The sequence below is a fragment of the Pseudophryne corroboree genome, chromosome 1, assembly GCF_028390025.1.
Source record: "Pseudophryne corroboree isolate aPseCor3 chromosome 1, aPseCor3.hap2, whole genome shotgun sequence".
Classification (NCBI taxonomy): domain Eukaryota; kingdom Metazoa; phylum Chordata; class Amphibia; order Anura; family Myobatrachidae; genus Pseudophryne; species Pseudophryne corroboree.
In genome coordinates this window covers 936,670,395-936,696,790 of record NC_086444.1, presented here as the reverse complement: position 1 = coordinate 936,696,790, position 26,396 = coordinate 936,670,395, and the positions used below count along the sequence as shown (strand labels likewise).

General features: G+C 48.5%; 1 protein-coding gene across 1 annotated transcript in view; it reads right to left on the bottom strand.

The window, feature by feature from the left end:
• Positions 1–26,396, bottom strand: part of NAA15 (N-alpha-acetyltransferase 15, NatA auxiliary subunit) — a 266,058-nt gene that overhangs the window by 155,553 nt on the left and 84,109 nt on the right. Inside the window, exon 3 of the mRNA XM_063920367.1 lies at positions 21,755–21,859. Within this exon, the coding sequence (XP_063776437.1) occupies positions 21,755–21,859 (105 nt within the window). The remainder of the gene's footprint in view (positions 1–21,754; positions 21,860–26,396) is intronic.

The following is a 26,396-nucleotide window of genomic DNA, read 5'->3' as shown; positions in this document are numbered from 1 at the left end:
TCATAAATGGCACACATGGCTATTATATAACGAAAATTAAATAGGCAGGGTTAACCTAGCATGCAGTATGGACCTCTGACCTGCATGACGTCCACTGAAATTAACATTTGGTTTTATAGCAAATGCAAAAAAAAAAAAAAAAAGTGAGTATGTGACCAAAACATCTACCATATTATGCCCTAAACGTTACTTACCCCGATTTTTTTTATTTACCTGCTTTGCTATCTTTGAGTAAAAAAATTTCCAGAAATCCATGAAGTGTTCAGTGCTGTTGAACTTTTCAGCTATTATATCCTGACCTTTATGTTTGTGTAGGAATTAAAAGCTACCACATACCTTCTAAGTTTGGTAGAAGTCCAAAGAAGAGGACACCACACACAAGTTATGTCAGAAGAGTTTCTATAGCAGATGTCGTCTTAAAAACAGCTGTCCACTGTAGTGCCCTCTATGCATGAAAGGGTTAATGAACAGATAGGAGTATGCTTAATGGGGGTGGGGGGGATTTGTAAAACTGGTATGGGAGAACTATGGTATCACACACATTTTTTTTAAATATAGAGTACCACAGAGACAAAAAATAGGATTTTAATACCTACCGGTAAATCCTTTTCTCTTAGTCCATAGAGGATGCTGGGGGTTACATCAAGAAACATGGGGTATAGACAGGATCCACAGGAGACATGGGCACTTTAAGACTTTCAAAGGGGTGTGAACTGGCTCCTCCCTCTATGCCCCTCCTCCAGACTCCAGATATAGGAACTGTGCCGAGGGAGACGGACATTTCGAGGAAAAAGATTTATTGTTAAACTAAGGTGAGATACATACCAGCTCACACCTCAAGCACGCCGTACAACATGGCATTTAACACAACGCAAGTCAACGGCATGATCAGCAGCAGCAACAGGCTGACTATAAACGTAATACAACATGTGTGTAACCACAACTAACTGCAGATACAGTACGCACTGGGACGGACGCCCAGCATCCTCTATGGACTAAGAGAAAAGGATTTACCGGTAGGTATTAAAATCCTATTTTCTCATACGTCCAAGAGGATGCTGGGGTCACATCAAGAACCATGGGGTTTATACCAAAGCTCTAGAACGGCGGGAGAGTGCGGATGACTCTGCAGCACCGATTGACCAAACATGAGGTACTCATTAGCCAGGGTATCAAACTTGTAGTACTTCGCAAAGGTGTTTTAACCCGACCAAGTAGCTGCTCGGCAAAGTTGTAATGCCGAGACCCCCCGGGCAGCCGCCCAGGACGAGCCCACCTTTCTGGTACAATGGGCCTTCACCGATTTCGGTAACAGGAAAACAGCTGTAGAATGAGCCTGCTGAATCGTATGACAGATCGAGCGCGCAATAGTCTGCTTGGAAGCAGGAGCCCCAATTTTATTGTGAGCATACAGGACAAACAGAGCCTCTGGTTTCCTAAACTGAGCCGTTCTGACGACATAAATTTTCAAAGCTCTTACTACATCGAGAAACTTCGATTCCAGCAAGACGTCAGTAGCCACTGGCACCACAATAGGTTGATTCAAGTGGAACGACGAAACCACTTTCGGCAGAAACTGCTGACGAGTGCTCAACTCTGCTCTATCTTCGTGGAAGATCAAATAAGGGCTCTTGTGAGACAAGGCCGCCAATTTAGACACCCGCCTTGCGGATGCCAAGGCCAACAGCATGACCACTTTCCAAGTAAGGAATTTCAACTCTACCTTCTGTAAAGGTTCAAACCAATGAGACTGAAGGAATTGCAACACCACGTTAAGATCCCATGGTGCCACAGGGGGCACAAAGGGAGGTTGGATGTGCAACATGCCTTTCATGAAGGTCTGAACTTCTGGAAGGGAGGCCAATTGTTTTTGGAAGAAAACCGATAAAGCGAAATTTGAACTTTAATTGAGCCCAACTTTAGGCCCGCATCCACACCAGCTTGTAGAAAATGGAGAAAACGTCCTAATTGAAATTCTTCGTAGGAGCCTTCTTGGAGTCACACCAAGACACGTATTTTCTCCCAATACGGTGGTAAGTTTAGACGTTACTCCTTTCCTGGCCTGAATAAGAGTGGGGATGACTTCCTAGGGAATACCCTTTCAACCTCCAAGCCGTCAAAGTAAGTCGCGGTACACGCACGGCCCCTGCTGTAACAGATCCTCCCTCGGAGGAAGAGGCCAGGGATCTCCTATGAGTAATTCCTGAAGATCTGGATACCAAGCCCTTCTTGGCCAGTCTGGAACAATGAGGATTGCATGAACCTTTGTTCTTCTTATGATCTTTATCACTTTTGGAATCAGTGGAAGCAGAGGAAACACGTACACCGACTGAAAAACCCATGGTGTCACTAGGGTGTCCACTGCTATTGCTTGAGGGTCTCTCGACCTGGAACAATATCTCTGAAGTTTCTTGTTGAGGCGAGACTCCATCATGTCTATTTGAGGAAAACTTGTCACTTCTGCAAAGACCTCTTGATGAAGATCCCACTCTCCTGGATGGAGATCGTGTCTGCTGCTGAGGAAATCTGCTTCCCAGTTGTCCACTCCTGGAATGAAGATCGCTGACAGAGCGCTTGCATGCCTTTCCGCCCAAAGGAGCACCTTTGTGGCCTCTGCCATTGCCGCTCTGCTCTTTGTTCCGCCCTGGCGGTTTACGTATGCTACTGCTGTTATGTTGTCCGACTGAATCAAGACAGGCCGATTGCGAAGAAGATGTTCCGCTTGCAGAAGGCCGTTGTGAATGGCCCTCAACTCCAGAACGTTTATGTATAGACACATTTCCTGGCTTGACCATCTTCCCTGGAAGCTTTCCCCCTGCGTGACTGCTCCCTAGCCTCGGAGACTCGCATCCGTGGTCACTAAGATCCAGTCCTGGATCCCGAACCTGCGTCCCTCTAGGAGGTGAGAGCTGTGCAGCCACCACAGGAGTGAGATTCTGGTCTTGGAAGACAGGGTTATCCTTCGGTGCATGTGCAGATGGGACCCCGGACCACTTGTCCAACAGGTCCCACTGAAACACACTGGCATGGAATCTGCCATATTGAATGGCCTCGTAGGCCGCCACCATCTTCCCCAGCAACCCAGTGCATTGATGGATCGATACTCTTGCTGGTTTCAGCATTTGTTTGACCAGGTTCTGAATTTCCAGAGCCTTTTCCACTGGAAGACTCTCTGTAATTCTGTGTCCAGAATCATTCCCAAAAATGACAGCAGTCTCGTCGGTACCAACTGTGATTTTTGCAAGTTTAGGAGCCAACCATGTTGCTGCAGAATTGTCAGGGAGAGCGTAATGTTCTGCATCAATTGGTCCATGGATCTCGCCTTTATCAGGAGATCGTCCAAGTACGGGATAATCGTGACTCCTTGCTTGCGTAGGAGAACCATCATTTCGGCCATTACTTTGGTGAAAACCCTCGGAGACGTGGACAGGCCTAACGGCAACGTCTGAAATTGGTAATGACAATCCCGAACTGCAAACCTCAGGTAAGCCTGATGTGGGGGTTAAAAGGGAACATGCAAGTAGGCATCCTTTATGTCTACCGACACCATAAAATCCCCCGCCTCCAGACTGGAGATCACTGCCCGGAGAGATTCCATCTTGAATTTGAATTTTTTTAGGTAGAAATTGAGGGATTTGAGGTTCAGGATTGGTCTGACTGAGCCGTCTGGCTTCGGGACCACGAACAGGCTCGAATAAAAGCCTTCTCCCTGTTGTGACGGGGGAACCCTAACAATGATTTGATTGTGACACAATTTTTGTATTGCGGCGCATACCACCTCCTTGTCTGGAAGAAAAGCTGGTAAGGCTGGTTTGAAAAATGGGTGAGGGGGGATGACTTGAAACTCCGTTTGTACATTTGGGATACTATTTCTAAAACCCATGGGTCCAGGGCCGAACGAGCCCAGAACTGACTGAAGAGCCTGAGACGTGCCCCCACCGGTGCGGACTCCCGCAGAGTAGCCCCAACATCATGCGGTGGACTTGGCAGAAGCCAGGGAGGACTTCTGATCCTGGGAACCGGCCACAGCCGGTGATCGTTTACCTTTTCCCTTTCCTCTAGTAGCAAGGAAGGAAGACTCTCGGCCCTTTCTGTATTTATTGGGCCAAAAGGACTGCATCTGATAGTGGTGTGCTTTCTTTTGTGGTGCAGGCACATAAGGTAAAAATTATGACTTACCCGCGGTAGCCGTAGATACCGAATCAGCAAGGCCGTCACCAAACACCACATCACCTTTATACGGCAGAGACTAAATAGCTTTCTTAGAGTCAGCATCAGCATTCCATTGATGAATCCACAATGCTCTCCTAGCTGAGACTGCCATGGCATTTGCCCTTGATCACAAGAGGCCAATATCTCTCGCAGCTTCCTTCAGGTAGACTGCAGCGTCCCTGATATGACCTAGTGTCAAAAGAATGCTATCCCTATCCAGGGTATTCATTTCAGATGACAAGTTATCTGCCCATTTTTCAATGGCATTACTCACCCACGCAGATGCAATGGCTGGTCTGAGTAGCGTATCCGTGGTGACATAAATGGATTTTAATGTATTTTCCGGTCTACGATCCGCAGGGTCCTTTAGGGCTGCCGTGTCAGGGGACGGGAGAGCCACCTTTTTGGACAGCCGTGACAGAGCTTTGTCCACAATGGGGGGTGACTCCCATTTTTCCCTATCCCCAGAGGGAAACGGATACGCCACTACAATCCTTTTGGGAATCTGAAACTTTTTATCAGGACTTTCCCAAACCTTTTCACAAAGCGTGTTCAGATCATGAGAGGGAGGAAATGTTACCTCAGGTTTCTTCACTAGTATCAGGAACAGTAGGGTCCTCAGTGATATGTTATACATCTTTTACAGCCACAATCACGTACTGAATGCTCTTTGCCAGTTTTGCATCTAATCTGGCAACACTATAGTCGACACTTGAGTCAGTGTCCGTGTCGGTATCCGTGTCTGCCAGCTGGGCAAATGAACGTTTTTGTGACCCCGAGGGGGTCTGGACTTGAAACAACACATCCTCTACAGATTTCTTCCAAGCCTGGTTCAGAGACTCAGATTTATCCAATCTTTTATTTATCAGAGCCACATTTGCATTCAAAGCACTCAAAACATTCACCCAATCAGGTGTCGGCGGTGCCGACAGGGTCACTACCACAGCCATTTGTGTCCCTAACATAGTCTCCTCCTGGGAAGAGCACTCCACCTCAGACATCCCGAGACACGTGCACCCACCACACGCAGATACACTGGGCCTATGGGGGACAGACCCACAGTAAAGCCCGTCAGAGACACAGAGGGAGATATTGCCAGCTCACACCCCAGCACCCAAACCCGGTCTGACAACACTACAGAAAATGTCCCAGACCCGCAGCGCTTTTATAATTTACATATAATGCACCAAAATCACTGTGCCCCCTCCCCCCCCATTTTGTACCTTATTACTTGTACAGCAAAGTGAGGAAGGACCAGCATCTCTGCAGCCTTGTGAAGAGAAAATGGCGCCGGGCTGTGTGCTGTGAGGGCTAAGCCCCGCCCCCGTAATGGCGCGCTTCAGACCCGCGCTTTTTTGCTTTTTTATTATGTTATACTGGCGGGGGTCCGGACAGTGCCCTAGCACTCTTGCCTCTCTCCACCCCCTGCACCCTGTAGTGCCTCTGAGTGTGGGAGCATGGCGCGCAGCTCGCCCGCTGTGCGGTGCGGTGCCTCAAAGCCGTCACTGAAGTCTTCTGATCTTCTTATACTCACCTGTCTTCTGACTTCTGGCTCTGCAAGGGGGGTGACGGTAGGCTCTGGGAAGGAGCATCTAGGCTAGGGGTGAGCTACATGCGGCCCGCGGGCCGGATGCGGCCCGTGGACCGATCTTGCCTGGCCCGAAGTCCCCCACCAGTGAGCAATGACAAGCGGCCCGATTGGCTGAGCCGCTTGTCATTGCGCTACACAGCTCCCAGAAGCGGCGCCGCTGAGGAAATGCCGGTCACGTCACAGGGTCACCTGACCGGGATTTCCTCTGTGACGTCGTGCGCGGCGGCACGGGGGCGGAGCCACAGCAGGAGTGGACAGCGGGCAGCAGCAGTGACTCCGTGCAGCACAGCGGGCGGCGCGGATCATCTGGCAGCAGGAAACGAGGATCTGGCAGCGGGGATCTGGCAGCAGGCAGCGGGGATCTGGCAGCGGGCAGCAGATCTGCCACTGAAAAAAAGGTAAAGGGATCTGTGCATAACTTTAAAAGCTGTTATATGGGTCCAGGGGAGGGGGGTAGAGACTGCTCTATGGGTTTAGGGGAGGGGGTGGGAAGGGGAGTAGAGACTGCTATATGGGTCCGGGGGAGGGGAGGAGCTAGTAACTGTGCCCAGGGACAGAGACAGGAGTGGTGAATAACAGCATTACACAGGATGCTGTTTGTTTGTTTTCAGCATTGTTTTTTTTATTTTTATTTTTAATTTTTTTTATTACTGGATTAATGTTTTTTTTTTTAGACATTTGTATTTTGGCTGTAAAAAAAACTACATATGCAACGTACTGTATATTGTGGTGTGTGTTATTATAGTTATATATACTATGTTTTTATAGTTCTATACATAATAATTCAGACCTGATCGCTAGCAGGCGATTTTTGCACTGCTGCGATCAGTTCGTCACCACCTACAGGGGGAGGGGGAAATCGCTGTGCAGGTGTGTGATCACAAGTGCAGAGAGCTGCACAAACAGAAGTTTGTGCAGTCTCTGAACAGCCCAGGACTTACTCTTCCAGTGCGATGATCGGAGCCTGAGCTGACATCAGAAACCCTCCCTCCAAATTGCCTGGTCCCTCCAGCGTTTTTTCCGGACACTCCTCTAAAACGATCAGTTGCCACCCACAAACACCCTCTGCCTGTCAATCACCCTGCGATTGCCCGTACGATCGCTTTGTTCGCACCATCCCGTTGCTGCCCGGCGCTGCGGATCGACGCACCTGTGCATTGCGGTGCATACGCATGCACAGTTCAGACCCGATCGGTATTGTATATACAAGATATTTTGTGTGCGGCCCTCGAATATTCACTGGAAGTGTTAAGCGGCCCCCCAGCTGAAATAATTGCCCACCCCTGATCTAGGCGTACCTAGCGATCAGACCCTCAGGAGCTAATGGTGTCCTGTAGCCAAAGAAGCATAGCCTTTAAACTCACAGAAGTAGGTCTGACTTCTCTCCCCAAAGTCAAACGAAGCAGGGAGACTTGCCAGCAGTTCTCCCTGAAAATAAAAAACCTAACGTAAGTCTTTTCAGAGAAACTCAGTAGAGCTCCTCAGTGTGCATCCAGTCTGCCTGGGCACAGATTCTAAACTGGAGTCTGGAGGAGGGGCACAGAGGGAGGAGCCAGTTCACACCCCTTTGAAAGTCTTAAAGTGCCCATGTCTCCTGTGGATCCCGTCTATACTCCATGGTTCTTGAAGTGACCCCAGCATCCTCTGGGACGTATGAAAAAAATAGGATTTTGGTACTTACCAGGTAAATCCTTTTCTTTGAATCCATAGGGGGCACTGGAGTACTCTTGGGATATGGACGGTTCCACAGTAACTAGGCACTGAATAGTTAAACTTTGACTATACCTCCCCTCCATATCCCAGAGTACCTCAGTGTTTTTTTACTGAGCCGAACTGGAGCTATAGAGGTTGACAATGGAGAAAAACATAACCAAAAAAAAAAAAAAAACGGACAACAATAAAGTTGACACAAAACAAATCTGACAACTAACAGTTGACACCAACCCGATAAATTTCTAATTTGAAACAGTCGGTAAGAGTGTGTTACCATAATATTCCCTGCACTTACCACAACCAGGTAACAACTGCTCTGGGTGGGCGTCCAGTGCCCCCTATGGATTCAAAGAAAAGGATTTACCTGGTAAGTACCAAAATCCTATTTTCTTTTTCATCCACTAGGGGTCACTGGAGTACTCTTGGGACGTACCAAAGTTTCCCCCCGTGGGCGGGAGAGCTATTTGGCACCTGTAACACTAAACGGCCAAAGCTAGATGCTAATGCCGCAAAAGTATCAAACTTATAAAAGCGCACAAACGTGTGCACTGACGACCATGTAGCCGCACGGCAAAGCTGTGTCGTAGAAGCTTCACGACCAGCTGCCCATGAAGTTCCCACAGAACGTGTGGAATGAGCTGTTACCGATGTAGGCGGCTGTAACCTAGCCTGAAGATAAGCCTGACGTATGGTCAGTTTTATCCATCTGGATAAGGTCTGCTTAGAAGCTGGCCAACCTCTCTTGGCAGCATCATAGAGAACAAACAACGTATCCGTCTTACGAACTGTAGACGTTCGGGATACATAAACGCGTAAAGCGCGTACCACATCCAGAGTTTCAGAATGTCCTGTCAACACAGGAACTACTATTGGTTGGTTGATGTGAAAAGATGACACTACTTTTGGTAAGAAAGCGGGATTCGTCCGAAGTTCCGCTCTGTCATCATGAAACACCAAATACGGTGGCTTGCATGACAAGGCACCCAAATCTGAAACCCGCCTTGCCGAAGCCAAGGCTAGGAGAAAAAATAAGATTTTACTTACCGATAAATCTATTTCTCGGAGTCCGTAGTGGATGCTGGGGTTCCTGAAAGGACCATGGGGGATAGCGGCTCCGCAGGAGACAGGGCACAAAAAGTAAAGCTTTTCCGATCAGGTGGTGTGCACTGGCTCCTCCCCCTATGACCCTCCTCCAGACTCCAGTTAGGTACTGTGCCCGGACGAGCGTACACAATAAGGGAGGATTTTGAATCCCGGGTAAGACTCATACCAGCCACACCAATCACACCGTACAACTTGTGATCTAAACCCAGTTAACAGTATGATAACAGCGGAGCCTCTGAAAGATGGCTTCCTTCAACAATAACCCGAATTAGTTAACAATAACTATGTACAATTTATGCAGATAATCCGCACTTGGGATGGGCGCCCAGCATCCACTACGGACTCCGAGAAATAGATTTATCGGTAAGTAAAATCTTATTTTCTCTATCGTCCTAGTGGATGCTGGGGTTCCTGAAAGGACCATGGGGATTATACCAAAGCTCCCAAACGGGCGGGAGAGTGCGGATGACTCTGCAGCACCGAATGAGAAAACTCCAGGTCCTCCTTAGCCAGAGTATCAAATTTGTAAAATTTTACAAACGTGTTCTCCCCTGACCACGTAGCTGCTCGGCAAAGTTGTAATGCCGAGACCCCTCGGGCAGCCGCCCAAGATGAGCCCACCTTCCTTGTGGAGTGGGCCTTTACAGATTTAGGCTGTGGCAAGCCTGCCACAGAATGTGCAAGTTGGATTGTGCTACAGATCCAACGAGCAATCGTCTGCTTAGACGCAGGAGCACCCATCTTGTTGGGTGCATACAATATAAACAACGAGTCAGATTTTCTGACTCCAGCTGTCCTTGCAATATATATTTTTAATGCTCTGACAACGTCCAGTAACTTGGAGTCCTCCAAGTCACTTGTAGCCGCAGGCACTACAATAGGCTGGTTCAGATGAAATGCTGACACCACCTTAGGGAGAAAATGCGGACGAGTCCGCAGTTCTGCCCTGTCCGAATGGAAAATCAGATATGGGCTTTTGTAAGATAAAGCTGCCAATTCTGACACTCTCCTGGCAGAAGCCAGGGCTAGAAGCATGGTCACTTTCCATGTGAGATATTTCAAATCCACCTTTTTTAGTGGTTCAAACCAATGAGATTTTAGGAAGTCCAAAACCACATTTAGATCCCACGGTGCCACTGGAGGCACCACAGGAGGCTGTATATGCAGCACTCCCTTAACAAAGGTCTGGACTTCAGGGACTGAAGCCAATTCTTTTTGAAAGAAAATCGACAGGGCCGAAATTTGAACCTTAATAGATCCCAATTTGAGACCCATTGACAATCCTGATTGCAGGAAATGTAGGAATCGACCCAGTTGAAATTCCTCCGTCGGAGCACTCCGATCTTCGCACCACGCAACATATTTTCGCCAAATTCGGTGATAATGTTGCACGGTTACTTCCTTCCTTGCTTTAATCAAAGTAGGAATGACTTCTTCCGGCATGCCTCTTTCCTTTAGGATCCGGCGTTCAACCGCCATGCCGTCAAACGCAGCCGCGGTAAGTCTTGAAACAGACAGGGACCCTGCTGAAGCAAGTCCCTCCTTAGAGGTAGAGGCCACGGATCTTCCGTGATCATCTCTTGAAGTTCCGGGTACCAAGTCCTCCTTGGCCAATCCGGAACCACTAGTATCGTTCTTACGCCTCTTTGCCGTATAATTCTCAATACTTTTGGTATGAGAGGCAGAGGAGGAAACACATACACCGACTGGTACACCCAAGGCGTTACCAGCGCGTCCACAGCTATTGCCTGCGGATCTCTTGACCTGGCGCAATACCTGTCCAGTTTTTTGTTGAGGCGAGACGCCATCATGTCCACCATTGGTCTTTCCCAACGGGTTACCAGCATGTGGAAGACTTCTGGATGAAGTCCCCACTCTCCCGGGTGAAGATCGTGTCTGCTGAGGAAGTCTGCTTCCCAGTTGTCCACTCCCGGGATGAACACTGCTGACAGTGCTATCACATGATTCTCTGCCCAGCGAAGAATCCTTGCAGCTTCTGCCATTGCCCTCCTGCTTCTTGTGCCGCCCTGTCTGTTCACATGGGCGACTGCCGTGATGTTGTCCGACTGGATCAATACCGGTTTTCCCTGAAGCAGAGGTTCTGCCTGGTTTAGAGCATTGTATATTGCTCTTAGTTCCAGAATGTTTATGTGAAGAGACGTTTCCAGGCTCGTCCATACTCCCTGGAAGTTTCTTCCTTGTGTGACTGCTCCCCAGCCTCTCAGGCTGGCGTCCGTGGTCACCAGGATCCAATCCTGTATGCCGAATCTGCGGCCCTCCAATAGATGAGCACTCTGCAACCACCACAGAAGAGACACCCTTGTCCTTGGAGACAGGGTTATCCGTAGGTGCATCTGAAGATGCGACCCTGACCATTTGTCCAACAGATCCCTTTGGAAAATTCTTGCGTGGAATCTGCCGAATGGAATCGCTTCGTAAGAAGCCACCATTTTTCCCAGGACTCTTGTGCATTGATGTACAGACACCTTTCCTGGTTTTAGGAGGTTCCTGACAAGCTCGGATAACTCCTTGGCTTTTTCCTCCGGGAGAAAAACCTTTTTCTGAACCGTGTCCAGAATCATCCCTAGGAACAGCAGACGAGTTGTCGGCATTAACTGGGATTTTGGAATATTCATAATCCACCCGTGCTGTTTTAGCACTTCTTGAGACAGTGCTAATCCCATCTCTAGCTGTTCTCTGGACCTCGCCCTTATTAGGAGATCGTCCAAGTATGGGATAATTAATACGCCTTTTCTTCGAAGAAGAATCATCATCTCGGCCATTACCTTTGTAAAGATCCGAGGTGCCGTGGACAATCCGAACGGCAGCGTCTGAAACTGATAGTGACAGTTTTGTACAACGAACCTGAGGTACCCCTGGTGTGAGGGGTAAATTGGAACGTGGAGATACGCATCCTTGATGTCCAAGGATACCATAAAGTCCCCCTCTTCCAGGTTCGCTATCACTGCTCTGAGTGACTCCATTTTGAACTTGAACTTCTTTATGTACAGGTTCAAGGACTTCAGATTTAGAATAGGCCTTACCGAGCCATCCGGCTTCGGTACCACAAAAAGAGTGGAATAATACCCCTTCCCTTGTTGCAGAAGAGGTACCTTGACTATCACCTGCTGAGAGTACAGCTTGTGAATGGCTTCCAACACCGTCTCCCTTTCGGAGGGGGACGTTGGTAAAGCAGACCTCAGGAAACGGCGAGGTGGATCTGTCTCTAATTCCAACCTGTATCCCTGAGATATTATCTGCAGGATCCAGGGATCTACTTGCGAGTGAGCCCACTGCGCGCTGTAATTTTTGAGACGACCGCCCACCGTCCCCGAGTCCGCTTGAGAAGCCCCAGCGTCATGCTGAGGCTTTTGTAGAAGCCGGGGAGGGCTTCTGATCCTGGGAAGGAGCTGCGTGTTGCTGTCTCTTCCCTCGACCTTTGCCTCGTGGCAAATATGAATAGCCCTTTGCTCTCTTATTTTTAAAGGAACGAAAGGGCTGCGGTTGAAAAGTCGGTGCCTTTTTCTGTTGGGGAGTGACTTGAGGTAGAAAGGTGGATTTCCCGGCTGTAGCCGTGGCCACCAAATCTGATAGACCGACTCCAAATAACTCCTCCCCCTTATACGGCAAAACTTCCATATGCCGTTTTGAATCCGCATCGCCTGTCCACTGTCGCGTCCATAAAGCTCTTCTGGCCGAAATGGACATAGCACTTACCCGTGATGCCAGTGTGCATATATCCCTCTGTGCATCACGCATATAAAGAAATGCATCCTTTATTTGTTCTAACGACAGTAAAATATTGTCCCTGTCCAGGGTATCAATATTTTCAATCAGGGATTCTGACCAAACTACCCCCGCACTGCCCATCCAGGCAGTTGCTACAGCTGGTCGTAGTATAACACCTGCATGTGTGTATATACTTTTTTGGATATTTTCCATCCTCCTATCTGATGGATCTTTAAGTGCGGCCGTCTCAGGAGAGGGTAACGCCACTTGTTTAGATAAGCGTGTTAGCGCCTTGTCCACCCTAGGAGGTGTTTCCCAGCGCTCCCTAACCTCTGGCGGGAAAGGGTATAATGCCAATAATTTCTTTGAAATTATCAGCTTTTTATCAGGGGCAACCCACGCTTCATTACACACGTCATTTAGTTCTTCTGATTCAGGAAAAACTATAGGTAGTTTTTTCATACCCCACATAATACCCTGTTTAGTGGTACCTGTAGTATCAGCTAAATGTAACGCCTCCTTCATTGCCAAAATCATATAACGTGTGGCCCTACTGGAAAATACGGTTGATTCGTCACCGTCACCACTGGAGTCATCGCCTGTGTCTGGGTCTGTGTCGACCGACTGAGGCAAAGGGCGTTTCACAGCCCCTGACGGTGTTTGAGTCGCCTGGACAGGCACTAATTGATTGTCCGGCCGTCTCATGTCGTCAAACGACTGCTTTAGCGTGTTGACACTATCCCGTAGTTCCATAAATAAAGGCATCCATTCTGGTGTCGACCCCCTAGGAGGTGACATCCCCATATTTGGCAATTGCTCCGCCTCCACACCAATATCGTCCTCATACATGTCGACACACACGTACCGACACACAGCAGACACACAGGGAATGCTCCTAATGAAGACAGGACCCACTAGCCCTTTGGGGAGACAGAGGGAGAGTTTGCCAGCACACACCAAAAGCGCTATATATATATATCAGGGATAGCCTTATAATAAGTGCTCCCCTATAGCTGCTTTGTTATATAAAAATATCGCCATAAATTTGCCCCCCCTCTCTGTTTTACCCTGTTTCTGTAGTGCAGTGCAGGGGAGAGACCTGGGAGCCGTCCTGACCAGCGGAGCTGTGAGAGGAAATGGCGCCGTGTGCTGAGGAGATAGGCCCCGCCCCTTTTCCGGCGGGCTCGTCTCCCGCTATTTTGAGAAATCAGGCAGGGGTTAAATATCTCCATATAGCCTCTAGGGCTATATGTGAGGTATTTTTAGCCTTTATAGGTACTCATTTGCCTCCCAGGGCGCCCCCCTCCCAGCGCCCTGCACCCTCAGTGACTGCCGTGTGAAGTGTGCTGAGAGGAAAATGGCGCACAGCTGCAGTGCTGTGCGCTACCTTTAGAAGACTGCAGGAGTCTTCAGCCGCCGATTCTGGACCTCTTCTGTCTTCAGCATCTGCAAGGGGGCCGGCGGCGCGGCTCCGGTGACCATCCAGGCTGTACCTGTGATCGTCCCTCTGGAGCTTGATGTCCAGTAGCCAAGAAGCCAATCCATCCTGCACGCAGGTGAGTTGACTCCTTCTCCCCTCAGTCCCTCGCTGCAGTGATCCTGTTGCCAGCAGGAATCACTGTAACATAAAAAACCTAGCTAAACTTTCTCTAAGCAGCTCTTTAGGAGAGCCACCTAGATTGCACCCTTCTCGGCCGGGCACAAAAATCTAACTGGAGTCTGGAGGAGGGTCATAGGGGGAGGAGCCAGTGCACACCACCTGATCGGAAAAGCTTTACTTTTTGTGCCCTGTCTCCTGCGGAGCCGCTATCCCCCATGGTCCTTTCAGGAACCCCAGCATCCACTAGGACGATAGAGAAATCGTTTTCCAAGTGAGAAACTTTATATCCACTTCTTGTAAGGGTTCAAAATATGAAGACTGTAAAAAATCTAACACCAGATTCAAGTCCCATGGCGCAGTAGGTGGAGTGAATGGAGGCTGTACTCTGAGGACACCCTGCATAAAGGTGTGTACCGACGGTAATAGAGCCAATCTTCTTTGAAAGTAAATTGACAAAGCAGATATCTGCACCTTTAGTGTAGATAAACGTAGACCTCCATCTAACCCCATCTGTAGAAATAACAAAAGACGGGATAACTTGAAAGAAGATGTCGGAACCTTCCGAGCTTCACACCAACCTATATAGGCACGCCAAATTCTGTAATAATGAGCTGCCGTAACCGGCTTCCTAGCTCGTAACATGGTTGGAATGACTGATTCTGGAATGCCCTCTTTCCTTAAGAGGGCGGTCTCAACAGCCACCCCGTCAAACGCAGCCGCGCTAAATCAGGGTAAAGGAACGGACCCTGTTGTAACAGGTCCGGACGTAGTGGGAGCGGCCAAGGATCGTCTGCGAGTAATCCGCGAAGATCCGAGAACCAAGCTCTCCGTGGCCAATGAGGCGCCACTAGTATGACTGTGACGGACTCTCTTTTGATCCGTTTTAGCAATAGAGGGAGCAGCGGAAACGGTGGAAACAGATACACTAGACTGTATGGCCACCTGACTGTGAGAGCATCCACCGCCTCTGGATCTCTCGTTCTGGACACATACTGGGGCGTTTGATGATTGTGGCGAGATGCCATCAGATCCACCTGCGGGCAACCCCACCTCTGGACCAGCATGTGAAACACTTCTGGATTTAATGCCCATTCTCCTGGATGAAAATCCCGACGACTGAGATAATCCGCCTCCCAGTTGTCCACTCCCGGAATGAACACTGCTGACAATATCACTTGGTGATATTCGGCCCAATTGAGGATTCGAGCTACTTCCTGCATTGCCATGCGGCTTCTCGTTCCGCCTTGTTTGTTGATGTATGCGACCGCCGTCGCATTGTCTGACTGCACCTGAACAGCTTGAGCCTGCAACAAGTGCACTAGACGTAGGGCATTGTATATGGCCCTTAGTTCCAGGATGTTGATGTGAAGGCAAGTCTCTTGACTTGACCACAGACCTTGAAAAGGTCTTCCCTGTGTGACTGCACCCCAACCTCGGAGGCTTGCGTCCGTGGTCACCAGGACCCAGTCCTGAATGCCGAATCTGCGGCCCTCGAGAAGGTGAGTGCTCTGCATCCATCACAGGAGTGACACCCTGGCCCTGGAGGATAGGGTGATTAACCGATGCATCTGAAGATGTGATCCGGACCACTTGTCCAGTAAGTCCCATTGAAAGGTCCTCGCATGGAACCTGCCGAAGGGAATGGCCTCGTATGATGCCACCATCTTTCCCTAGACACAAGTGCAGTGATGCACTGACACCTGTTTTGGTTTTAATAGGTTCCTGACCAGTGTAATGAGTTCCTGAGATTTCTCCATCGGGAGATAAACTCTTTTCTGGTCTGTATCTAGAATCATGCCCAGGAAAGGCAGACGAGTCGTAGGAATCAACTGGAATATTTAGAATCCAGCCGTGTTGCCGTAACACTTCCAGAGAAAGTGCTACACTGATCAGCAACTGCTCTCTTGATCTCGCTTTTATGAGGAGATCGTCCAAGTATGGGATAATTGTGACCCCTTGCTTCCGCAGGAGTACCATCATTTCCGCCATTACCTTGGTAAATATTCTCGGAGCCGTGGAGAGACCAAACGGCAACGTCTGAAATTGGTAATGACAATCCTGTACCACAAATCTGAGGTACGCCTGATGAGGTGGATAAATGGGGACATGAAGGTTATGCATCCTTTATGTCCAGAGACACCATAAAATCCCCCCCTTCCAGGCTTGCGATGACCGCTCTCAGCGATTCCCTCTTGAACTTGAACCTTTTCAGGTATATGTTCAGGGATTTTAAATTCAGTATGGGTCTGACCGAACCGTCCGGTTTCGGGACTACAAACATGGTCGAATAATAACCCCTTCCCTGCTGAAGGAGGGGAACCTTGACCACCACCTGTTGAAGATACAATTTGTGAATTGCAGTTAACACTATTTCCCTCTCGTGGGGGGAAGCTGGCAGGGCCGATTTGAGGTATCGGTGAGGGGGCATCTCCTCGAATTCCAGCTTGTATTCCTGAGACACAATATCTATTGCCCAGGGATCCAACTGGGAGTGAACCCACTTGTGGCTGAAATTTCGAAAACGTGTCCCCACCGGGCCTAGCTCCACCTGTGGAGCCTCAGCGTCATGCGGTGGATTTTTTAGAGGCCGGGGAGGACTTCTGTTCCTGGGAACTAGCTGTGTTGTGCAGCTTCTTTCCTCTGCCCCTGCCTCTGGCAAGAAAGGACGCACCTCGTACTTTCTTGTTTTTGTGTGATCGAAAGGACTGCATTTGATAATGCGGTGCTCTCTTAGGCTGTGAGGAAACATATGGCAAAAAATTTGACTTTCCAGCAGTAGCTGTGGAGACCAGGTCCGAGAGACCCTCCCCAAACAATTCCTCACCCTTGTAAGGTAAAACCTCCATATGCCTTTTTGTGTCGGCATCACCTGTCCATTGCCGAGTCCACAGGACCCTTCTGGCAGAAATTGACATAGCATTTATTCTAGAACCCAGCAGACTAATGTCTCTTTGAGCATCTCTCATATAAAGGACAGCGTCTTTAATATGCCCCAAGGTCAACAATACAGTATCCTTGTCTAAGGTCTCAATTTCCTCAGATAAGGTATCTGTCCATGCTGCTACAGCACTACACACCCAGGCCGACGCGATCGCCGGCCTCAGCAAGGTACCCGAATGTGTATAAATGGACTTCAGGGTAACCTCATGTTTGCGATCCGCAGCATCTTTGAGGGTAGCCGTATCCTGTGACGGCAGGGCTACCTTCTTGGATAAGCGTGTTAAAGCTTTGTCCACCTTAGGGGAGGATTCCCAGCGTAACCTGTCCGTTGGCGGGAAAGGATACGCCATAAGAATCCTTTTGGAAATCTGCAGTTTTTTATCTAGAGATTCCCAAGCCTTTTCACATAACTCATTTAGCTCGTGTGAAGGGGGAAAGGTTACCTCCGGTTTCTTTTCCCCATACATATGCACCCTCTTGTCAGGGACTGGGGTTTCCTCTGTGATGTGCAACACATCCTTAATTGCTATAATAATATAACAGATGGATTTAGCCAATTTAGGCTGTAACTTTGCATCATCGTAATCGACACTGGAGTCAGAATCCATGTCGGTATCTGTGTCAACAATTTGGAATAGTGGGCGCTTCTGAGACCCTAAAACAAACCACCAGGTCGGCGCATAATAACAATGGTGTTGATAAAAAACAATTAACATAAAAACAATAACAGACTTACTAAAAGACCACAACAATTCTCAAAGCATGAAACTGAGGTATTATAAGCCTCTAAGATGAAATCGATGCATACATATATAGTGTATTAATGTGTTAAAGGGACGCTGAAATATATGGAGAACGCCACTCTCTGTTGGATAGAATTAGTCTCTCAAAATAATTCCATATCTCACAGTTCAAATGGGAATAAATCCTCCAAATGATATAATTAAGGTCTATGACCATATAAAAGCGTCCAAATTTAGATAGCTGTTTCCATGGAGCAAGTAGGAATAATAAAACCATGCGGTTGCTGTTACTCACTGAGACGCTGTAATCCCTTACTGCACGGGATAAGTCGTTGAAAGCCGCTTGTTATCACCCTGTGCATGGGTGAGACATCCGTCAGCGGTACGTTCAGGTAAGAACCGTTCCCTTCAGTGCGGCACAGTGTGGATGCGCCGGGCCACCGTGCAGATCCCCCAGCTCAAGTGAGCAATGCCCAACCGGGCAGAGTGTTAATATGTTCCAAGTGCAGGGGGAGGTTTGAGTGAGATAGTTTGATCACAGCTGAACAATTCACCGGTAACTTGTAACAGCCAGCCAGTAACGGTGTGTATTTCTCTCCTTGGGACACTTAATGGTCAAAAGCGGCCCTTTCTTCTGTACCCTCAACGCGTTTCTCCGCACCCCAGGCGGCTTCTTCAAGAGTCAGAGCTTCTGAGACCCTGACGGCCTCTGCGACATAGGAACAGGCACGGGTTGAGACCCTGACTGTCCTGAGGCTTCAGCTTTTTCTAACCTTTTATGCAAGGAATTAACATTATCATTTAAAACCTTCCACATATCCATCCAATCAGGTGTCGGCGCCGTCGGCGGAGACACCACATTCATTTGCTCCCGCTCTGCTTCCACATAGCCTTCCTCGTCAAACATGTCGACACAAGCGTACCGACACACCACACACACAGGGAATGCCCTTATTGAAGACAGTTCCCCCACAAGGCCCTTTGGAGAGACAGAGAGAGAGTATGCCAGCACACACCCCAGCGCTATAAACCCAGGAATAACACAGTAACTTAATGTTAACCCAGTAGCTGCTGTTTATAATGATTTTTGTACCTAATTAAGTGCCCCCTTCTCTCTTTTACCCTCTTCTACCGTGTATCTGCAGGGGAGAGCCTGGGGAGCTTCCTCTCAGCGGAGCTGTGGAGAAAAAAAAGGCGCTGGTGAGTGCTGAGGAAGAAGCCCCGCCCCCTCAGCGGCGGGCTTCTGTCCCGCTTAAATTTACAATTTTTGGCGGGGGCTCATACATGTATACAGTGCCCAACTGTATATATGCTAAACTTTTGCCAAAGAGGTCCCAATTGCTGCCCAGGGCGCACCCCCCTGCGCCCTGCACCCTTACAGTGACCGGAGTATGTGAGGTGTGTGGGAGCAATGGCGCACAGCTGCAGTGCTGTGCGTTACCTCAGTGAAGAACGGAGTCTTCTGCTGCCAATTTGAAGTCTTCTTTGCTTCTCATACTCACCCGGCTTCTGTCTTCCGGCTCTGCGAGGGGGACGGCGGCGCGGCTCTGGGATCGGACGGCGGCGCGGCTCTGGGATCGGACGGCGGCGCGGCTCTGGGATCGGACGGCGAGGGTGAGATCCTGCGTACGATCCCTCTGGAGCTAATGGTGTCCAGTAGCCTAAGAAGCAGGACCTAGCTTCAGAGACTAGGGCTGCTTCTCTCCCCTCTGTCCCACGATGCAGGGAGTCTGTTGCCAGCAGAGCTCCCTGAAAATAAAAAACCTAACAAAATACTTTCTCTCAGCAAACTCAGGAGAGCTCACTGAAAAGCACCCAGCTCGTCTGGGCACAGTATCAAACGGAGGTCTGGAGGAGGGGCATAGAGGGAGGAGCCAGTGCACACCAGAACCTAAATTCTTTCTTAAAGTGCCCATGTCTCCTGCGGAGCCCGTCTATCCCCATTGTTATTACGGAGTCCCCAGCATCCACTAGGACGTTAGAGAAAACCTTTTTGGAAAGGCCCTTGTGAGCTAGGATGTTCCGCTCAACCTCCATGCCATCAAACAAAGTCGCAGTCAGTCCTGGTATATGAACGGTCCTTGTTCAAGAAGATCTCTTCTTAGTGGTAGAGGCCAAGGGTCTTCGATGGACATGTCCAGAAGATCCGCATACCACGCCCTTAGGGTAGTCTCAATCTTCCTATCCCCTGGATCCTTCATAGTAAAGGACCCCGGGTCGGGTAGCACTGCCTTTTTAGACAGGCGAGATACTGAGACATACACCCCAGGGGGTTCCTCCCAAAATTTTCCACCTTCAGGAGCAAATGGGAAAGTGCGCAAAAACTTTTTGGACACTTGGAATTTTTGTTTGGATTATTCCAGGCCTGTTTGAATAAGTTATCTAACTCTGGAGAATCAGGAAAAATGACAGGCGGCTTGTTTTGCACAAAGAAAAACGACTGCTGTGATGCAGCGTTCTCTAGAGGGAGCTGTAACACATCACGTATAGCCAAAATAAGGGGTTCAATACCCTGAGCAGCATCGGGACCCCCAGGTCATCCCCATCATCATCTGTATCATAAAGAATAGCAGGTAAACCACGCTTCTGGGGACCTGCATGAGAGAGGGGAGGCTGTGCATCTGCCCTAGCAGCTAAATCTGCAACAGCTTGTTATAGTAGCTGAGTTTTCTGCACATTAGCATTGATCTGGGATGACATAGCTGACATCATTGTTTTTAGAGACCCTAACCAGTAGGGCTCTGGACCCACTACCCCAAGCCCTTTCACTGATTTGTGAAGATTGACTGCATTGTTCACAGGAAACATTCATTAGATAAGGGAGAGAATCTAGTGCGACATATACTGCACAGCTTGTGTTTATCCATAGTCACAGTAAGCACAACAACATACACACACAGACCGTTAAAATGCAAGACTGCCCTACTGTATGTGAGAAGAGAAAGAGAGAACACCAGCACACCCTGAGCTGCACAGCCCCAGTGGGACTGTCAGCTCCCTATTGCAGTAGACTAACAATTATTGTCCTAGATAGGATCAGGATAGTGTACCCAAGCGGCTCTTCCCCCTTTGCTACACCCTGTACCACATTTCCAACGTGTATGATGATCAGGAAGCGCTGTGTGCACTGTGTGTGCTGCAGTAAGCAGAGGAAGGCGCCAAAACGCCTCAGGTCCCGCTCTGAGGTAGCTCCGCCCCATCCTATGTCGCCAGCGTTACATACATAGATCATACTGACAAAAGTCTCCTTTTAGGCTTAAAACATCACACAAGTGCTAGTCAAGCCCTTTTGTGCCAGTTCTACATGGGGGATCTTAGGGGGGGATCTTCCCCCAGGAAGGTACGGTATGCCGCACCCGAGGTCAGCCGCACTTTGGACCGGGGCCCCCCCTAGCGGGGCTCTCGGTTTGTACTCACCACCAATGTCACCTTCAGGCAGCATTAGGGGTGTGTGGCGTGCTGCGGCTGTGACAGCCAAGGCCCAGTGCCCCGCTGAACAACCCCCCTTCAGGACAGTGGTCCTGCAGCGGGGAAGCGGCTCTGCACCTCGTAAGGCCGGTGACCGCCCCCCAACTCCCACAGTGCAGGTATGCTGTTGCCCAGACAGCATACCGAAATAATTAAATATTTGAAAGAAATTGAAGAAAACTCTCTGGAGCTGCAGAGATGTGCATCCTCTCCTAAGGGCACTTTTTTCTTAACTGCATGTGGAAGGGGGCATAGAGGGGAGGAGCCAGCACACCAGTTGAAGAAATTTAAAGCGCACTGGCTCCTTTGGACCCCATCTATACCCCATCGTACTAGTTTCCCCCAATATCCCTTATGGATGCTAGAGAAATATACACTGCACTTCAGTTTTTACTCTGGAGGTGAAAGACTGCTGCTTCTGGGCGACCGCAGGTCTCTAACCGATTAGCTCTAGGAACCTTACCTGGGAGAAGAGACCGTGCAACACAAGCTGCTTGTAATGGAATATGCCCCATAGATTCAATAGCAAAATGAGATCAGAACACAATTAACTTACATTAAAGGGAGAAGGTAACAGTTACCAGTTCAAAAACACAAGTATATATTAAAACAGAACAGATTTGTTTTTGCGTTAGATGATCTATAAAAGGATACAGACATGACTCTTGAGGTCATTCCTTAGTCCTCTTCGTACAAGATCATAAGCATCTTCTTTCTTCCCAAGACAATTTAAAGTCAATCCTTTCATTGCTAAAGTTTCTGTGGAGAATATTAAAGAAAAACAATTGTTTTATTAAAGTGAAGAACATTTATTTGTAAATTCGGGTCATGTGTTACACAAAATGGAATACCACTACTTAGTAAAAAAAGGGGACATCTCAAAAATGTAAAATGTCTCCACAGTGCAGTCAATAAAACAGTAAAAGAGGTTAGGGAGAGCTTCAAAATACTCCTCAGCCAAATGCAGATAAGCAACACTTTTTCCAGAGTGACTTCTGAGAACAGACATTGCTATGGCAGCCCTTACAGTCAATTCCTTATTAACTGGGTATTCAGAGCAGAGAGACTGAAGGACATGTTTATCACAATCCGCATAACAGATCGCTACACTAAAACATAAATTTGCCTCAATACACAACGTGATAACCATGTACATTGCAGAGGTGAATCAACTATCACATGCAGTTAGAGCATGCGAGAAAACTCTGTCCCTGTGAAACCCCATCACACAAATCATTGTATTGGTTTGGAAAACAGGATTTTAATTACCTACCGGTAAATCCTTTTCTCGTAGTCCGTAGAGTATACTGGGGTCCATTTAGTACCATGGGGTATATACAGGTCCACTAGGAGCCATGGGCACTTTAAGAATTTGATAGTGTGGGCTGGCTCCTCCCTCTATGCCCCTCCTACCAGACTCATTCTAGAAACTGTGCCCGAGGAGACGGACATACTTTGAGAGAAGGATAGACAAGGATAGTAGTGAGATTCCGAACCAGCAAACACAACAAGAGGAAAGCCAAGCTAACCAAACTTGAAACAGGAACAGCAACGTCTGAACCAACAATACTTAACCAAGTAACAGTGCAGGAAGAACGAAGCACTGCGCGGGATTTACTGGTAGGTAATTAAAATCCTATTTTCTCTTACATCCTAGAGGATACTGCGGTCCATTTAGTACCATGGGGATGTACCAAAGCTCCCAAACCGGGTGGGAGAGTGCTGAGGTTCCTGCAGAACGGATTGACCAAACTGAAGGTCCTCAAAGGCCAAAGTATCAAACTTGTAGAACTTAGCAAACGTGTTCGGACCTGACCAAGTAGCTGCTCGGCAGAGCTGTAAAGCAGAGACACCCCGGGCAGCCGCCCAGGAAGAACCCACCGACCTAGTAGAGTGGGCCTGTACAGATTTTGGCCATAGTAAACTTGCCGTGGAATAAGCATGCTGGATAGCAAGTCTGATCCAGCATGCAATTGTCTGCTTGGACACCCAATCTTATTGGGATCATAAAAAACAAACAGCGAGTCCGTCTTTCTGTGACAAGCTGTTCTTTTCACATACACCTTCAAAGCCATTAAAATATCCAAAGACTTTGAAGTAGCAGAGGTGTCTGTGACAACCGGAACCACAAGAGGTTGGTTGATGTGAAATGCGGACACCACTTTAGGAAGACATTGCTGACGAGTTCCGAGTTCAGCTCTGTCCTCATGGAAAATGAAATAGACTTTTGTGAGACAAAGCCCCCAGCTCCGACACACGTCTTGCTGAAACCAAGGCCAACAGTGTGACGGTCGTCCACGTCAGATACTTTATGTCCGCCTCCTGTAACGGTACAAACCAGTCCGTGGGAGGCACAAAGGGTGGTTGGATGTGCAGAACACCTTTCAAGAAAGTCAGGGAGAGAAGCCAATTGTTTCTGAAAGAAAACGGACAAGGCCGAAATCTGGACTTATATGGAGCCCAGACGCAGGCCCACATCCACGCCTGGCTGCAGAAAAAGCAGAAAACGTCCCAGATGAAATTCCACCACAGGAAAATTTCTGGTCACGCACCAAGAGACGTATTTCTTTCAAATACGATGGTAATGTTTAGACTTTACCCCCTTCCTGGCTTGGATCATAGTCGGGATAACCTTTTTAGGGAGCCCACTCCTGGCTAGAATCAGCCATTCAACTTCCATGCCGTCAAACGTAGCCACGGTAAGTCCTGATATACGAACGGGCCCTGTTGCAGAAGATCCTCGCGAAGAAGAAGAGGCCACGGATGTTCGAGGAGCATCTCCAGAAGGTCCGCGTACCAGGACCTTCTTGGCCAGTCCGGAACAATGAGTATTGCTTGAACCTTTTCCCTTTTTACTAGTTTTAGAATTCTTGGGATCAGAGGAAGTGGCGGAAACACGTACACCATCTGTTAGAGCATCTATCGCCACTGCCTGCGGGTCTCTCGACCTGAAACAATACCGCCTGAGCTTCTTGTTGAGACGAGAGGCCATCATGTCGATCTGTGGATATCCCCATCAACTTGTCAAGCACCTGACACTTTCGGGTGAAGGCTCCACTCCCCCGGGTGCAGGTCGTGTCTGCTGAGGAAGTCTGCTTCCCAGTTGTCTACTCCCAGAATTAAGACCGCAGACAACGCCACAGCGTTTCTTTCTGCCCAGAGGAGAATTCTTGACACCTCTGACATTGCTGCTCTGCTTTTCGTTCTGCCCTCTGTCTGTTTACGTACGTTACTGCCATCACATTGTCCAACTGGACCTGAATTGCCCAACCTTGAGAAGCTGAATAAGTCCACAATCTAAATCTGACTGAAGAAAGAGTAAGAACCGTGAGAGACGAAAAGAATCTGACTGAAACGCTTTTCAGTCACACCAAGAGATATAAGAATGCCAGATGCGATGGTAATGGGCTACCGTAACAGGTTTTTGTGCACGCAACATTGTGGGAATCACACATTCCGGAATTCCTTTGCGTTTTAGGATGTCTTCCTCAAGAGCCATCCTGTTAAATGTAGTCGTGGTAAATCTGGATACACAAAGGGCCTATGTTGGAGTAGATCCGGTCGCAGAGGGAGAGGCCAAGGATCGTCTGCTAGCAGAGGGCACAGGTCTAAAAACTAAGCTGTCCGAGGCCAATCTGGTGCCACCAAGATCACCGTGATTGACTCCAGTTTGATTCTCTTGAGAATTAAGAGACAATACAGGAAACGGAGGAAATACGTACACTAGGTCATTCGGCCAAGGCACAGCCTGAGTGTCTACAGCTACTACCTGAGGATCCCGTGTTCTATAGATGTATCGAGGAAGCGGATGATTGAGACGGGATGCCATGAGAGCCACCTCCGGACACCCCCAGCGCTGTCAGAGCATCTGATACCTCTGGGTGAAGTGTACATTCTCCCGGATGTAGATCCCGACGGCTGAGGTAGTCTGCTTACAAATTGTCTACTCCTGGAATGAATACTGCTGAGAGGACTACAGCGTTGCGTACAGCCCAATGGATAATGCGTGTCACCTCTCGCATCGCTTGGCGACTGCGAGTTCAACCCTGCTTATTTACGTACGCTACAGCAGTCGTGTTGTCCGACTGAACCTTTACCACCTTGGATCAAAGAACTTGGGCAGCTTTTACCAGCGCACTGTAGATCACTCTCAGTTCCAACATATTTATTGGCAACAGTGATTCCTGTGGAGACCAATGGCCCTGAAGATGGAAGTCCAACACAACCACGCCCCATCCCCCGAGGCTGGCATCAGTCGTTAGGAGCGTCCAGTCCCATACACCGAACCGCATGCCCGCAGTGAGATTGTGCAGTTGGAGCCACCAAAGAAGCGAAAGTCGCATCTCTGGAGTTAGTCTAACTAACTGTTGAAGGTGTAGATGCGATCCCGACCACTGATGTCCTAGAACCAGCTGGAAAGGATGTGAATGAAAACAGACGAACTCCAGATTTTTGAAAACCGCTACCATTTTCCCAAGCAAACGAATGCATAAATGGATGGATACCAGCCTTGGCTTGAGGACAGCTTGGACCAGATTCTGTATACCCAGAACTTTTTCTTGAGGCAGAAAAACTTTCTGGACGTTGGTGTCCAGAATCACACCAGGAAACTGGATACGCTGCGACGGCTGAAGGTTGGATTTCCAGAAATTGATTATCCATCCGTGTTCCACTAACACATTGTATGTTAATAAAGCATGCTCCTGGAGAATATCTGATGGAGCTTTGAGGAGGAGGTCGTCTAGGTATGGTATTATTGTGACTCCCAATGATCTGAGGTGAGCAATCATCACTGACACGACCGTGGTAAGCACCCTCGGGGCTGTGGACAGACTGAATGGTAAGGCTCTGAACTGAAAATGATACTGTTGAATCGAGAACCTGAGAAATACTTGGTGAGGTTCCCAGCTCGGAATGTGGAGATAATCATCCTTCATGTTCAGAGATATCATAAATTTCTTGGGTTCCAGGCTCAAGATCACCAAGTTGATGGAGTCATTTTGAACCAGTAATAAGACAGAAACTGATTTAACGATTTCAGATTCAGAATTGGTCGTACAGTACCGTCTGGTTTTGGTACTATGAAAAGATTGGAATAGTAACCCTTCTTTCATTGAAGCAGTGGTACCGGCATTTACACAGCCAATTCTACCACGGACTGTATTGCGCCTTCAAGGGCCAAACGTTTGTCCAGAAGAAGTGGAAGACTTATCGAAAAATATTTCTTTGGCGGCAAAACTTCAAAATCTAACTTGTACCCTAGGGAGATAATATTGCGAATACACGCATGGTCTGA